The 15,778-nt window shown below is 39.5% G+C and overlaps 1 protein-coding gene across 1 annotated transcript in view; it reads left to right on the top strand.

Annotated features, from left to right (window-relative positions):
* NIPAL2 (NIPA like domain containing 2) overlaps nucleotides 1–15,778 on the top strand; it is a 47,408-nt gene that overhangs the window by 19,637 nt on the left and 11,993 nt on the right. Inside the window, exons 3-5 of the mRNA XM_005423491.2 lie at nucleotides 2,157–2,328; nucleotides 11,415–11,474; nucleotides 13,448–13,569. Coding sequence (XP_005423548.1) covers nucleotides 2,157–2,328; nucleotides 11,415–11,474; nucleotides 13,448–13,569 — 354 coding nt within the window. The remainder of the gene's footprint in view (nucleotides 1–2,156; nucleotides 2,329–11,414; nucleotides 11,475–13,447; nucleotides 13,570–15,778) is intronic.

Genomic DNA, 15,778 nt, shown 5'->3' with positions numbered 1-15,778 from the left:
TGCCTTTCCAACAGGAATCCCAGCCTGCAGGTGGTGACAGTGCTAGGACAGGCTCTGGGAAAACCTCTGAAGTTGAAGTGGAAAGGTAAAGGTGAAGTGAAGAAAAGTGAAGGTGAAGTGGAAATTCAGTCTGGCCATAATAATGAGGTTGTTCAGAGTCCATATCTTTTGTCTGCTGAGGGTACTGGGTGCCAGAGTAGATGCTTTGCAAGGGGATGTACCAAGGCATACAAGCAGACTTCCATTGACTTGTAATCATAACAGCCCTTACTGGATTTGAACTATCATCTTTTTAAATGCTGATTAGGGAAACCCAATGGTTCTCACTGCCATTTGACAGAAAGTTTAAACTGAATTTTTTTATCCTTTAAATTGGGTTTTTCTCCATTTAGTAACAATATCTTCTAAGTATGAATAGTGACTTTCCCTAGATCTCAACATTTATTTTCACACTCCTATTAAATGGACAGGTCGAATTTTTTTTGTTCTGTTAATGTAGTCCATTATCCTGCTTGTCTTCCCTCTAGCAGGTTGGCTACTAAAGAACAGCTCATCATCTGCAATGTATTTCAGCTGAGTTATAAACAGCTTCCACCTAAATACCACTTGCACGCATCACTGTGCAAAGAAGACAGACATCTGGAGAAAGAAGGCTGTAGGGCAGTTGCTGAGCTCACCTTCCTGTGTTTGCTGCACATCTTTTCAATCTCACTGTGCCTTCAGAAGTTAATTCTACAAGAATCTGAGGTGAAAATACCCCTCAGGATTCAGTTAAGAATTTGTCCTATTTAATTTTTGGCAGAAATTTGGATTCTTGAATAATAATTTAGTATTATTTACTATTAATTTAATTTGTATCTTTATTGGGCTTTTTTTGTTTCTTTGTTTATAAAAATGGAAAATCCATTTTGGATGGGTGGCACAAGTTTGATTTCCTTTTGCTCTTTTTCTTCTTGGAGGGCTAAACTTTCTCCTAGAATTTCATCCCCTGAACACGTTCCATGGCACAAAGCTGCAACAATGTGCTGCATCTTCTCAACAAGAGCTCTGACTAAGACTGTGGGCTATTACAGACATTGCTGTTTGTCCCATGCTCTGTCAAGTAGCCTACAGAGAAGGATGGGAGTATGAGGGAAATCCTTTACAACCTATCCGGGCTCTGCAGGGAGACTTCTAAAATCAAATATCAAGTGATGGAGAAAAAAATTTCTTTTACCACCATTTGTACTGTAATAACTGTATCATTTGATTTCCACCTTTTTGACCCATGTGCAGAAAGGCTGGAGAGTTATTTGAGAAAGGAAAATATAATCTGCAGAATTAATTTGGTAAACAGTGCATCATTCCCAGTTATGACACTTTCTTGACGGAGACTGCCTGGACTCTGTTTCAGAGGATTAGTGTGATCAAAGACAAATTGTCTTGCTATATTCATGTTCTTGCTGTACAGCCAGAGAAAAAACAATTACAACTTGTGCCAATGATACCTTCTTCATGTAACAGGAAGTGTTGATGAAGTATTACTTGAGTATATATTATACCTGTGCCAACTGTTTTTTCTTTAGAAAATAATGCTTTACTTATGATCTCCTTCTAAGGTCAAACAGGAGACTGTAGCCAAATCATAAATTCTATTTAATTAATTTAGAGTCCTCCCTACAGAAAATGTGACTAAGTGCTGCCTTTTTCATTTTGAAAGTATATTTGTGGTGAGGATAGGTTTCACAGACAGGAACACCCTGTTGTCTGTTCCCCCTGTCCCAGTTTGTTGCCACAGTTCTGATTCTGCCCCGTCTCCTGCCTTTTGAGTGTTTCCAGATTCAGAGCCCAACTGCTGAGCTTTGCTTTGAGACAGGAGCAGATGTGTGCAGTGATAGCTAGGAAGCACTAGATAGTATTCACTTAGCATTTTTCAGGTTTATTCAGAGGCCTAAATTTTCAGCTCTTTCTACCACTGCTAAGAAAGCACATCTGAAGCAGCACTGAGTTAACACAAAGCTCTGCAGCAACAAGCTCAAAGTCATGTTTGAAAAGAAAACCCCAATGCACCTGGAACTTGAAGTTGACATCCCCCTTAATTATTCCACTTTTGTCAGACATAAGAACACAATGGAAGTTTTTCTATTCATGCCTGTTCCTGATAATTCCTTTTCTAGAAATGCGCTCACCTCCGGCTGGCTTGCCGAGCAGAGCCGAAGCCATGCTACAGGAGCAAGCTGTGGTGCTGTGGCATTGCCCTCCTGGGGCTGGCAGAGCTGGGCACTTTCACTGCCTATGCCCTTGCCCCCATCGCTCTGGTGGCTCCACTGGGATCTGTTTCTGTCATAGGTGAGACCATTTGCCATTTCTTGCTCGGGTATGTGCTTCAATCAAACACTCCCTTCTGGCTAGAGGAATGATACCACAGAAACTGCAGCAGGAACACAAGAGGAAAATGTTAATGTCATGGTTTGAAAAGAAATTATTCATATAATATTGAGCTGACAGTTTGACAAAAACTGTCTACTTAAATCAAAGACTCTTCTAATATATTTCTTTTTCCATGGTTTTGTCTTTTGTGTCACTGTGCTCTGCTAGCTCCTGCCCAGTGCTGTAAGGGTTGCCAGTTCTGCAAGCCCCCAAAGAGGGGGACTAGCATCCTGCTGCATGCTCAGAGCTCCTGAGTGCATTTTCTGTGTTACCATCACACCAAATAGTTTCTGCTGCCTGTTCACCAGGATTCATGTTGATGTGGGCAAACTTGCTTGACACAAGCAAGTGTGTGACAAAAAGGACCTAGAAATTTCCAGAAATGTTTAGTACATTTATGGACATTTTTAAACATGTTCATTTGTTCCTTTATGTACAGATTAATTGGACTTTAGCTGAAGTGATAGGATCTCACTCTTTACTTCATGTGGGGGTTTTTGTTATTAAGGTGCTCAGGTATGAGATGTCTGTTTCTTTGACAAAGTAACACACATCTGAAAATATGTCTTTATGTTGTGCTAGTGTAAAGCAGGGTAGACAGGGCAATATTGCGCAGAAGCTGTGAAAACAGGAATAGAGGGTGCAGCTACATCCCTTAACCTGGTCACTTCACATCCACAGCTGAAACATCCGGGATTCTCAACAATTCTGAATATGCTGGAACTCATTTACTTGCTATTGGCAAGTGATAATATTTTATGGTCTCTAGCTACCAGTTGGATGCTTGGAAGTGACGCTGCAGTGAGTGACTCTCCATGGGAAGATAGAAAAGATGAAATACCTTCCCAGTGGACTGCCTAGCTATAGGGGAAGGAAGCAGCTAACAATATGTAGGTGCAATTTAGCAGAGAGAGAGGGAAAAGGAAACTGCAGGCAATTTACTGCAACCTTCAATGTTAAATTCTATTGCAGAATTTCAGATATAAAGCCATGTTAGTTCATCATAGTAGGAAAGAGTTTTCAAAGAAAGGAATGACATATTACCTGAGATGAAAATGTAAATTAATATGACATACCCCAGTGTGATTTTGATGGCAGTAGTTATATCTGTAACAATTGTAGGCATTGTCAGAACTTCTCTGAACGTCAAAGAACGTTGGCTAATCTCATTTGTCATCCAAGCTGAATAAAATGTAAATATAGAAAATTAGAAAGAAAAAGCAAAAAGCAGTGAGTAGGAAGAAAAATTCTATTATTTATTAAACTGAAAAAGATGAGATCACATTTAGGGTTGATTTTTATCCGAGCAGATTCCTTCTTGGCTTTTGCAAAAAGTGAAGAAATGTTGCATCTGGTGATTCCTGCATTCTACACTTCCCTCACTTGCAACAAGTACCAAGAAACTATTTTCTTAACTGTTATGTCTTACCAAAATTCTCATCTACTTTTATTTTTTTAAACTGTCCCAGAATGCTTATTCTGTAAGATCCCAGAAAGCACTTTAATATCTTCTATTCCATTTCCATAAATCAGCTGACAGTGTCCATTTCACAGCCCAAACAATAGAAATATCTGAAATTTTATTTAGTCTAGCAAACATTCCCTTAAGGAAGAGCAAGTAAAAATCGTGCAGACAGCCAATTACAGCAATAACTTCCCAGTAACACTTCCTAGTACAAGATACTTTCCTGTCTTCTGAAATTAAAGCCAGAGAGAGAGCATCCCTTCAATTTTAAAAGAGTTCATCATTTAGGGCAATTACAAACTGCCCAAGTCATGTGTGCATCATCTGCCAGCAGCTGGGCCAAGGGTAGTTTAGGCAGCAGGTTTTCAATTTTAAAAGATCAAGAAATAGATTTTTCATTAAGCTGTGACCACTTTTAAGCAGTGGAGGGTGGCCTCTGCGGAGTCTGCCTCACAGGTTTTTTTGAGGTATTGTTGAATGTCTTTCATAAATTAATTTTTTTTAAATGAACAAATTAAGTACTTAATAACAAACTCCAAATGCATACCTGAACCCCAAGTCCAACCTTCTGAGAAGCATTTTGTTCCCAAATTCCGTGTCAACATGTCCCATATGGTAGGGGCTGACTCTCAGTGCCATTGGAAATGCAGGACATATGATGTGCTGGGGAGAAATGTGCTTTGCAGTATGTCCAGGCATCCAGGGGATTCTCTGCAGGTCTCTGGGTTTGCAGGGAGAGTTTCCTTTGCTTGGAAACCAGGGTTTGGAGGAGGACAAGGCAGACTGGAGTCTCTGCCTAGAATGGATTTGGGCTGTACACATCATATAGCTCCAGACTTCTGAGATAGGAAGCATCTTAAAATAGATGGAGCCAACATCTATTATGCTCTGCCACCACATTTAACTACATCCAACTGGATTTTGCGCTTAACCCGGTATCAATTAAATAGTGAAAACTTTGTGCCTCTTTCTATTGAGCTAGATTGTTCCAGTGTCTTATTTTAAAAATAATAGAGCACCAAAGATCATGAATTGGCATGGTGCCAAGAGATTTAAATTTTTTTTTTTTTTAGAATTAAACTAGAACACTTCTTACACAGTGGAAGTATTTCTGTATGTGGTTGTAATGATGCAAGCTCTACATCTGTTCAGGGTTTTAAATAGTTTGAGAAGACAGCAGTTGTTTTCTTCAAGAGGAGAAATTAGTAAATTTTTAATATAAAAGTGGAGGAGTAATACATGTTTGATGTGATCATTAAGAAACTTTCTATACTTAAAAAGTAAAATTCATGTTTTACACGTAGCTTGGGTAATTTTAGGTTGCAGTGGTTTTTTAGCTCATCATCTTGCTTTTGCCTGCAGAAATGACTTGGGGATGGAAAAGGTGAGGAAAAGTCAGTGGCATTGGAGACCATTTCTTCTGCAGTGTTCACCATTCTGTGGGGAGTTGTTTTATACTTGCCTCACCCAGCCTGACATTGTTAAGATCCCTTTGCATTTTTAGATGATCCTTGTAAACAGCAGTGGGGAGCTTCAGGCTTTGGAAAGTTATATTCCTGAGGTACTTTAGGAAGATTCTCAGATACTCTTGTAGAAATGGATTTCTCCCACTCACTGTAATGTAACATCTTTGTGGCCCAAGAATTTGGAATTCTAAGGACCCTGTTATTAATGATATCTAGGAAACATTCACTAAACTCTTCTTTAAAATACTTGATTTGTACTTGTCTAGAAAAGGCAAGAAAAAGGATATTCAGGGTTTTTCCTGCTCTCTGCAATGTGTATGTCCTATAATCCAGGTTCCAGAATTAAGCTCGCCTTAATGGCCTCTCTTTTGAGCAGTTTCTGAGATGGGGAAAAATGTTTCATGTTTTGTTCACCACTTTTCCAGTACTAATCTTTGATCATGTTAGAAATGTTACAGGTTCAGTGTGCAAGACAGCTGTGAAGAGGTGTCTGTAATGTCTTTCTTTGTATTCAAGTGGAGCATTAATCTCCATCGCATAAACTAAGAAGAGGTTTTAGAAGTCCATTAGATGTAATGAATTTGTTCCCTGGTGTCATTTGAGCTGCAGCAATTAAATGCACTATGTAACTCATTGTCTCTCCAGATTTTCTGACACTGTGGCAGACCACAATAGCTTGTGTTTGGGGATGGATTGAAGTATCTTCAATTTTTCAGTACTGGGAGGGTCCTGAATCACTTCATCTTGGAAGTCAGGCTGAGGGTCTGTTCATATAAAGCATATTCTGAGGTCACATCTTGGAATGTGACTGCCAGCAACTGCATCCTCGTAACTTGAGCACTGTTCAAAATCAACTGGGTGAACTTAAACTGCTTGATTAGATGGAATCACACCCTTAAGTTGCATAATACAGAGTAAATGCTTGGTGTCAAAGTGAAATATTGTTGCACAAACTGAGAGAGGTGCAATAGTCTTGGAATCATATCTAGTTCTCTTCCCTTGGTATTTCATCCAGACCACTGGTGAAGTGTTCTTCTGCATGGGTGAATTTAAATGCCTTTACCTGACTGAATCTGTTAAGCTTAAGAGAATTAACATTTAAAGCAAATATGAAATTTTGTGGAATTTTTTTTGAAAACTGTTGGAGAAGACAGTAGTGCAAGCAGTCTTTGCGTTTATAATGAGAGCACTATCTGTTTAACTAGTGCATAAAACTCATCTAGGAACTGAAAAGAGGAAAAGAAAGAATATAATAATATTTGAAGTTATTAACAGTTACAAAACCTATTTGGTGTAAGATTAGACAGTAAAAACAAGAGGTAAAAAGATCATATTCGTAAATGGCTTGAGTATTAGGAAAACAGTTCAATAGTGAGTTATAGTGAAATAGTTTTGCATAGGAAAAATAAATCATGCACACCCACTTGAGTTTTTTATGGCTGGATTAGACAAAATACACAGAATACATACCATGAATCAGTATGTGTTTTCTATCTTTTACTTCTGTTGTCTATTATCCCCTTCTTAAAGAAACAAATACAACCCAGTCCTAACTGCAGCTTTCATGTCTAGGAAGCAGAGGAGTTATTTTGTGAGCTGGATTCTCACCATTCATTGTCTGCTAGTGGCAGAACCCACACATCACACTGCTCTTTATTTCTATTTGTGCTGGAGAAAACCTACATATGGAGATAATTGTGAATGATCACTCTCCTAAGAGAATGAGAAGCTGACTGAGCTATGTGTAGCACCATTACAGCCCTTCCTCAAGTCAATTAATTGCATATCATAAAAAACCTCAAATTTTTTTATCATTTTTTTCAGTTTACATTGAAGTTCACATGCTGCAATGAATACACATTTATTCAATATATGTGAATATATGATCATTCAATATATAATTAATATATTCCTTCAATAATGAATGTAAACCAGCCTGGTTTATGCTGATGTATGAAAAGATGAAGATTTTTAGATAACAGTTAAGTTCCTGAACAAACCCTTTTCCCTCCTTTTCCACCCAACAGTTTTTATTTATCATGATTTTGATGTAGTGTCAAATAATATTTTCCATTTGAATTTCATGAGCATTAAGAAAGGCTTTCTCATATACAAGCATTTTAGAGGACCTATTTATTTCTCAAATTATGGGTAGTAATACAAGCATGCAATTAAGGCATGAAACAAACTCAAGGATTACCTTAGGATGTGCTGGTTCTGTGATGGTTAATCCTTAACAGATCATCTCACAGATTTTCTACCCTTCTCTCCATCTAGCAGTCTACCATTGTCACTGGGAATGGGAGTTGGATCTCTGCCTACTTTTGGAAGTTTTACCTTAATAATTAGTGAAAAAGCTAAAAAATTATTCTAATTCACCCAAAAGTACACAAGTCTTCTCAGATGCCAGGGATACCTTGATGTCTTGAAGGCTGATAATCCAGGCCTGGGGCTATCCATGTGTTGCATTCCCAAAGCCAGTGGTTCAAAACCAGCAAGGCTTCAGAACAATGATAAATTACTCATTTTGTTCCCAAGCTACTGCCAGCTTTGACATGATTTTTTGTCTGGGTTTCTGTATTGTTGTATGCTATTGCTAACCCCCCCCCCAAAAAAAAAAGAAAAACAACAAGAAGAAAACTATTCCTCACTTTGACACAGATCTCAATCTCTATGTTTCTTTTTTTAAAAAGAAGGCAAACAAAAAAAAAAAACATTGCAAAGATGTATTCATACTTTTCAGCACAGCAATTGCCCAAGTTCGTCAGTCTATTCACTCACAGACTTAAATATAATGTTCAATAATTTATTTCTCACATCAGTATAATGGAGGAGGAGGAGGAGGAAGCACAGTTTCTGTGAAGGAAGAGGAAAAGAACGCTGGCATGGAAAAGGAAAAATTTGGGCTGAGTGGTAGGGAATTAAACTTACACTGTGGTGATGGGGTGAAATCAAGGGGAAGTGGGCTAGGAGGAAAGCATGGGGGTATAACATCACTGGTAGAGAGGAGGAGAGGTGGGAAGATGCAAGACACCTCACCTGTGGTCTGAGGGAGGGTAGGAAAGGAGAGGAGAGTCTGGGGAGTTTCAGCAGTTCTGCATTTAAGAACTGAATTTGGGATACAGTAAGGGCTTATATTCATATATCTGGTAGGCCTAGTTATCAGCCTCTGGATGCCCTCTTGCTCTCCTGCAAAGAGTTCATGAGTCCTAGGAGAACTCAGGTTAGAAGGAAGCCCACGAAGTGCCTGACCCAAGTTCCTGCTCAAAGCAGGATCAGCTTGGAGGCCACCCCGCAGAGAGGAGAGCAGAGAGTGTGTGTTGGCCTTTTGGCACAGAGCCCTAAACTGCCTCTTTGGGAGGAGTTAATGTCCTGAGCAACTGAGTGCACCAGGGTTGTAAGCAGGAGCACAAAGGAGCTCAGGAGGAGGAGCAGAGCAGCTGGGAGGGCTGTGGATTTCTCACTGGGCTCCTGGGGGGCACTCTGATGTCTGTCATTTGTCTTGCCACCCAGAAAAGGCTGCAAAGCCAGCAGAAGGCAAAACTGGCAAACACCAGCCTGCATTCCAAGGGCTTCTTTTGTACTCCTCCTCCCTGACCCATCTGCAACAAGACAATCAGCTCTTGGATTCTTTGCTTTAATCTGATTCAAGCCTACCTCGAAAACTGAAGAATATGGAAGACTACCCCCAGGTCAAACCTGGGAGCTTAGACCCCAGAAAACTAACAAAAGTAAAATTAAAATATCACATTCTCTTGGCCATGCTACCATAACTTGCCTAAAGTTTAGTTCTGGAGGTAACAGCCAGAGTTTGTGAGGCTTCTGATCAGTCATGTATGTCTTCTAGCATCTCATCAGGTCTGTGCAACTGTTCTCTGCTTATTCTCTTTTATTTACCCCATTTCCTTTTCTTCTTCACATGAATGCAACTGGAGCATTGGCAGCTTGTCCCAGAGATAGCTGTGTTTTGTGTTCAGAGTATCTCCTGGGTCTCGTTCACCTTGGTGTTGTGCCTCCCTTCCTACTGCAGCTTTTTCTCTACTCCCAGATGGCCTAATATGTGTTCTTAAAACCTCTCCTATTTTTAGATTCCTCTACATATTCCTCTACCTCATAGAGTATTAATTATACATAGATTCTGTTAAGCTCATGATCACTGGTGCAATACCAGCTATCTCTGGAGACAGGGCTTGCTGCATTTGAATGCATTATTAAAGCAGAGGGACAAGTTTCATTACCTGGCTGCATTTCAGCAACTCCTTGTGCCTACTGCCAGCCTCAGAGGCTGTGATCCCTGTAAGCTGACATTTGGGCATAACTCATATTACCCCAAATTGGATGCCAACAGTGGAATTGTACTTACTAGACCTCTGCTGAAGACAGAGAGTCCCGACATGGAGTACTCAAAACAAACAAACAAACAAACAAACAAAAAGAACAGCAAAAAAATCACTGAGGTATCAGTGCTTTAAGCAGCAGCTCTTTGCTGTGACAGAGACTATCTAGGTGAGCGGTTTGAGGTGAGATTTGTAAAAGCTGTGAGAGCAGGGAGATAGAGCAGTAATTAATTCCTGCACTATCTTGGATGGTGCCACTTCTTTACCAGCTTTTGTCCCTTTTTTCTAAACCTAGGTAGCTCTTCTATTGTCAGTGTTGCCTGGATACCATCAGCATCTTCACTCCAGCAAAGTCATCCCTGAAAAACTGAATAAAGAAAACCATATCAGAAAACCTAATTTCAGTGAGGCATTTTCAGTTGAAGATCCTTTTATTGTGCTTATTCATGTGCACAGATCCCCATCACTCTTGCTACAGTTTAGTTTTATGACTTCAGCTCTATCTGATTTTCTACTGACTGGAAAACAGAGGCCTGATGCTGAATTCCAGTTCTATGTTTACCTCTTGGTATGAACCTCTCTAGATTTTTCTGGAGTACATCTACTAGCTAACCACGAATTAAGTTTTCCATGAGAACAATAGAGATAGAGGCAAAGATAGTTGTAAAAACGTTGAACTGTTATTTCAAGAATAAACCACGCTGTAGACAAGTAGAGAGCTCTTGTAGCAACATTCCATGAGTTTTTCAATGTGTTCCTTCACTGTTCCTCCTGAGCAGTCTTTCTTTGAGGTTTCTGAATGAATCTAACATTGCTGATGCACTTCTCACAGAGGACTTTACTCATCTCTTTTATCCAGCCTCTTTTTCTTCTTTTTAGAGGTAGTTGTGTGCTGGGATAGAGCCATGTCTCCCCAGGCTCATCCATCGTAAGTTCAAAGCCCTTCCTTCCTCTCCAGCACATGTCCACACTGAGCGGCTAACCACAGAACCTGCCCTAACCACTGCTGCTGCTCATCCCCCGATGCTGCCCATCCTGAGGAGGCAGGACGAGGAGCTGGCAGAGGTCAGATGCAAGAGCTGAACAAGAGAAAATGTTTCCCAGAAAACAGGAAATCATTTGTAGGACTCACTTCCAGTTTTCTCCTTCCTCAGAGCAAGTCACTGTGAAAGACCATGGAGAGTTCTCCCGTACATGTGTGGGGTTTTCTCCCTGTTTGTCTGCAGATGTCATGACCACTTGGTTCATACTAAATACCATGTTCTTGCAGTGACTTTCTTCTTCTTAATTATACTGCTGTTACTTTGCTTATAATCTTCTAATACATTGAAGACTAAAGAAGCAGAATTTTATTGCTCTATGATGCAATTTGCCTTGAGCAAGTCCATACAGTGACTTGGTAGCCAAATGGGCAGTGAAACAGTAAAGTTGATCAGTGCCCAGTTTTCCTGACATTTCCACACATGACTGAATCAGAGCAGTTTAAGTAGTGTCCCTGTGTGGGAAATAAGGAAGGCATTGCATCTTTTCAACCATGTAAGAGCCTGCTGGATACATCTGAAATCTTACAGAAAGCGAGTTTTGGTGGCTTGCAGGAATGGACTGCTGGCTGTTTATATCATGGTATGGTGTCCATGAGATATATTTAAACTTGTACCAGGACAGGTTTTTTCAGTAGCACTTGATATTCTAACAAATATATGTGTATATATAAAAGTCTTTATATATCTATTCTAGGTAGTGCATTTATTTCTGTCTTTTTCCTAAAGAAGACCATGAGGACTGCTGATATATTGGGTAAGTAAGCATTTGCTAATTTAGACATGTGTGCTGCCATATGCTTAGCAAGCTGTAACTCTCACGCAGCCCCCCACCTTCACACTCCCACTTTCCCAAGCAAGTGTTTCAAGGCAGATACTTTCAAAATTGGGGAAAAGTGATAAAAAGGAAGAGAATCTTCAATGTATAAGGAAAAGACTGTATTCCCAAATCCTCTTACAACCGTAACTCATTCCTTATGTGCCCTTATTGCTCAAATTTATTTTTATTTTCTATTTTTGCCTCTGAGGTTGTCTTTAGTATTATCTTTATGAGTACAACACAGAATTAATAAAATCAGGGAAGTTATTGAGTTGCTTATTCAGATATAAGATATTTTTTCCTACTGCATAGCTATTGCACAAAAATTCAAGCTCAATTTAAAGTGATAACTTCCCTTTGGTTTTAGTTTTATCACTTCAAAAAAACAAATAATCATATTGTCAAGGGTTCAGCTGGGAAATGTGGTCTTCACTGTAAAAGCCTGTCAACTTTTTGCCTGTGTCCAAGATTTTTTTGCATATCAAGACTGCTCCCCTTGAATGCAGCAATAGTGAGAGAAAAGCAGGTTTCAGGGTTTGGGCTTTACACCAAGCCATCTCAACTGGGACAGCACACCTGATGCAGGGCACCTGATATTTCTGTGGGTTCCTAAAATCTAGGCTTGATTGTCCAAACTGTAGTGAGGACAGCTGTTCTCATGAATGTGTTGGAGAGATCTGTTCAGTATCGTTCCAGGAATACTATATACGATTTATTTAGGTTTGGAATCCAAGTTTGCCAGCTCAGCTGCTAAATTCAAACCCCCCCCTCCCTTTGCTGATCATGTTTCCCTTATGGCCTTAAACACTGTGTGTTGCTTTAACTGGTATTCAGCTGATTTATTTTATTTCTGTGAGTTTGACTTTGCAAGATGGATTTAACAATGTTGCTACATTCCATAAGAATGAGCTGTACGATGGGAAATATGGTGATGGTTTTGCAAGCACATAAATATAACACAGTTCTGCTTTTTCAAGGGAGCTGTTTGAGATAGCAGTGCCAACAAAACCCTCCGGATGTGCTTTGTTTTGTATTCCTGAGCCCTGCATTCCTCACCGATTTATAGGTTTACCAAGAATTTTAAAGATTACTTGAAGAAAAATTGATTAGCTAATATCTTCCTTAATCCAATATAGTTTATGATCTTAGGATCATCTCACTTCTATCTTGATACTTCAGCGAACATCTGTGTTTGTCACAGGCAGATGTCCACAAGGCAGAACTTGCAGATTTTTATTAAAAGCATAATAATGCAAGTTCGACCTTGAAATGGGGCCCTGGCAGCCTAGTGGCTGAACAGTCTATTGCAAATCATCCTTTTATAAAACAGTTCATAGATCTGCAAATGCAACAGGGAGCAGCCAGAATGTTGGCCCTATGACAGCTTCACTTGAGCACTGGACTGGCACGTGTGTGTTGCATCTGATGCTTCCAGGGCAGGTTGGTGGCTGGTGAAGATCTCTGTGGCCACACTGACTTTGGCACAGTCATGTTTATTTACATGGTTAATGATCTAATTGACTGCACTAGTAAGAAACTTGTCCTTTCAGTTTAGGCTAAGTTTGTGTGATGAACTTTGTGCCTGGGGGAAATACAAAGGATTAATTCTCCTTTGTCATACACTTGGGTTTAGAATTGACAGTGTTTGAAAATGCATTGTTGAGCTGAAACCCTAATTCATATAGCTTTACTGACAACTTTTTTTCACATTTCCAAAATTCTTTGAGTCTTTAATAAAAATTAGACTAGATAAGACCACAAATGCAAGGCAATCTAATTGTCTAAGTATAGATCTGTTTAAAAGGACCTAAATTTTCTTCTAGAAACTATTTCCCAATCAGATGGAAATCAGGTTTAACCATGATTACCTAGCACTGTATTGCCAAAGTAACATGTCCTTTTCTTTAAAGGAGGAACGCTGACAATAACAGGGATCTTCTTGTTGGTCACATTTGCTCCAAACGTACCTCAAGAGCTCACAGCAAGACAAGTGCGGAATTACTTAGTGAGCTGGCCTTTTTTGGTATATTCAGTGAGTATCTGGTTCATGCTACTCCCTTACTCAGAAAAACTGGAGTTACTGGGCTTTTTATAGCATTATGAATTAGTGGTAGAAAAACTGCTCCTGAAGATAAATTGTATGACTTTCAAGGGAGAGAAAGTCCCTCATCATCCTACTGAATCCAAACTGAAAATATGCAGCAACAAAAGATAATTTTTAACTTCATGTCAGGGGAAAGTCGTAATTGCGCAGGATTAACAAGAGTGGAAAGATTTTAATATTTGGGGAACTTGAGGGAAAACCTAAATATTGGTACTGTTTAAATTTCCTATATATATGTTCATGCCACCTTGTCTGCCTGTACATCTAAATTTGAGGGCTTTTCTGGAATGTGGTGGAATTGTGCTTTTAAAAATTAGGCTATCTATGTTCTTGGTTCTACTTTTTGTCTTTCGTATCACTCTGTTTTATTCCCATATTGTTAAGCCTGGCTGTAAGGAGCTCAGTATGGAGCTGAGATGTGAAGGGGTGGCCTACTTCTCTGCTATTTAGGTTAATCTGAACCTGAGATAGAATTCAAATACAAAAATACTATTTTGGTTAATGTATGTTTAAACAAACTTCAAACATCATATATCTTCTTTGATGTATTTAATTAACATCAGGAACAAGATCAGAGTGAGTAGGATGAATTTCTGTCCCTCTTTTCCTCTGGAAAGCTGAAAATGTTTTCCTCCAGCTGAATGTAAAAATGCAATATAGGAGCTTCAGAAGCAGTTACTATTTCCCAGAATAGGGACTCAGTCAAGTTAGATTCTTAGTGCCCAGGCTTTTCTTAGTAGGAATCTCAGTTAGAAAGCCACTGAGTAGGCAGTTTAAGGACCTTAATCTTTTAGCCAACTTGCAGACTTTACGTGCATCTAACTATCCATTAACTACTGATTAAACACAGATCACATGCTACCATAAAACACACTGATCCTCTCTTTCAATTTGCTGTGCATTTTAAACTCTCTTTCAATTTTTTGTGCCATTTAAAAGATCCTGGAAGATGCTGATTCAGCTCAGTGGAAAAAATTAATATTCATGCTGTATAACTCACAACATGTACTTTTAATCATGCGTGGAGAGGCTTTGGAAGGCAATACCCAAGAGTTTTGGGGTACCCAGTAAGGATAGCTTCAGCATCTACAAGAGCTTCAAGAAGTCCATGCAATCAGCAGAGTAAGAGGAGGGAGTTCAAAACGGGGATATCAATGCTCTTTCTTTTCTACTGAATATCACCCTCTACCATGCAGTTCCACTTACAGATGATAAAGTAGCTTGACATTTTAGACACTGATTTTAAATTGTTGATTCACCCATTTATGTAGAAATGGTGGAGAGAGAAAACTCCCTATCCACACTCAGTGACACCAGAAATTTCTGCGTGGTGTACCATTCACATTTTCTTGAAAATAACAGGTTCCTGGAAAAGGGCTTTTCCCCACCTGAGGACTTTTTGGACTTAATTTCAGGACAAGTTTTCAAGAATACAATTGAATTTGTAGGAAGACTCTGCTGTATTCTTCTTAGGAGACATTGTGAGGAGGTAGTAGGTAACCTCTGAACTTTGTTTGTCTTTTATTTCTTTTCCTTGCCTCAGCCAGCATCTAATTCTGCATGAATAGGATAGGTTGTAGGAAAGGACAGAGCAAATACACAGCAAATCTTGACTCAACAGTATTTAAAACTTTATGTGTTCCTTCTGTTCCGTGTGTTCATCTGTGCTGAGCTTCTTCTGACCAAAGAAAGGGAACCAGCGAAAGGCTCCACAAGAGACTGAGATATCAGCCTGATTACCCTGGTATGCTCCTGGAAGATCAAGCAAGCCCTTCTGTAAACATCCTCTTTGGACAGGGAACAAGCTCTTTAGAACTGGTTGTAAAATGCCTAGCACAAGTTGGCTGCTGAGATATAAAAAAGTGCAGCAGAAGCTGCAGAATTTCCAGTGTAAATATACAATGAGGAGACGGTACAGAAGTATAATGCAGTCCAACAGTCTTTCTAAAAGTAGCCCCAAAGTGTGGTCTGCTGAGAAATACAAAGCTCCAATGGTACCAAATGCTCTCTGTGGGTGGTAAACCATCCCCATGTGGCACTCCACTGGTATATTCTGCAGAAGTAGCCTCTAATTCCCACAAGACAACTTTGAGTCACCTTCTGAGACTCTGCAGTAGCATAATTATGTCTGAGCAGG

This window comes from Geospiza fortis, unplaced genomic scaffold (assembly GCF_000277835.1).
Source record: "Geospiza fortis unplaced genomic scaffold, GeoFor_1.0 scaffold200, whole genome shotgun sequence".
Lineage (NCBI taxonomy): Eukaryota > Metazoa > Chordata > Aves > Passeriformes > Thraupidae > Geospiza > Geospiza fortis.
The sequence above is the reverse complement of the archived record's forward strand: the minus strand, read 5'-3'. Positions and strand labels throughout refer to the sequence as shown.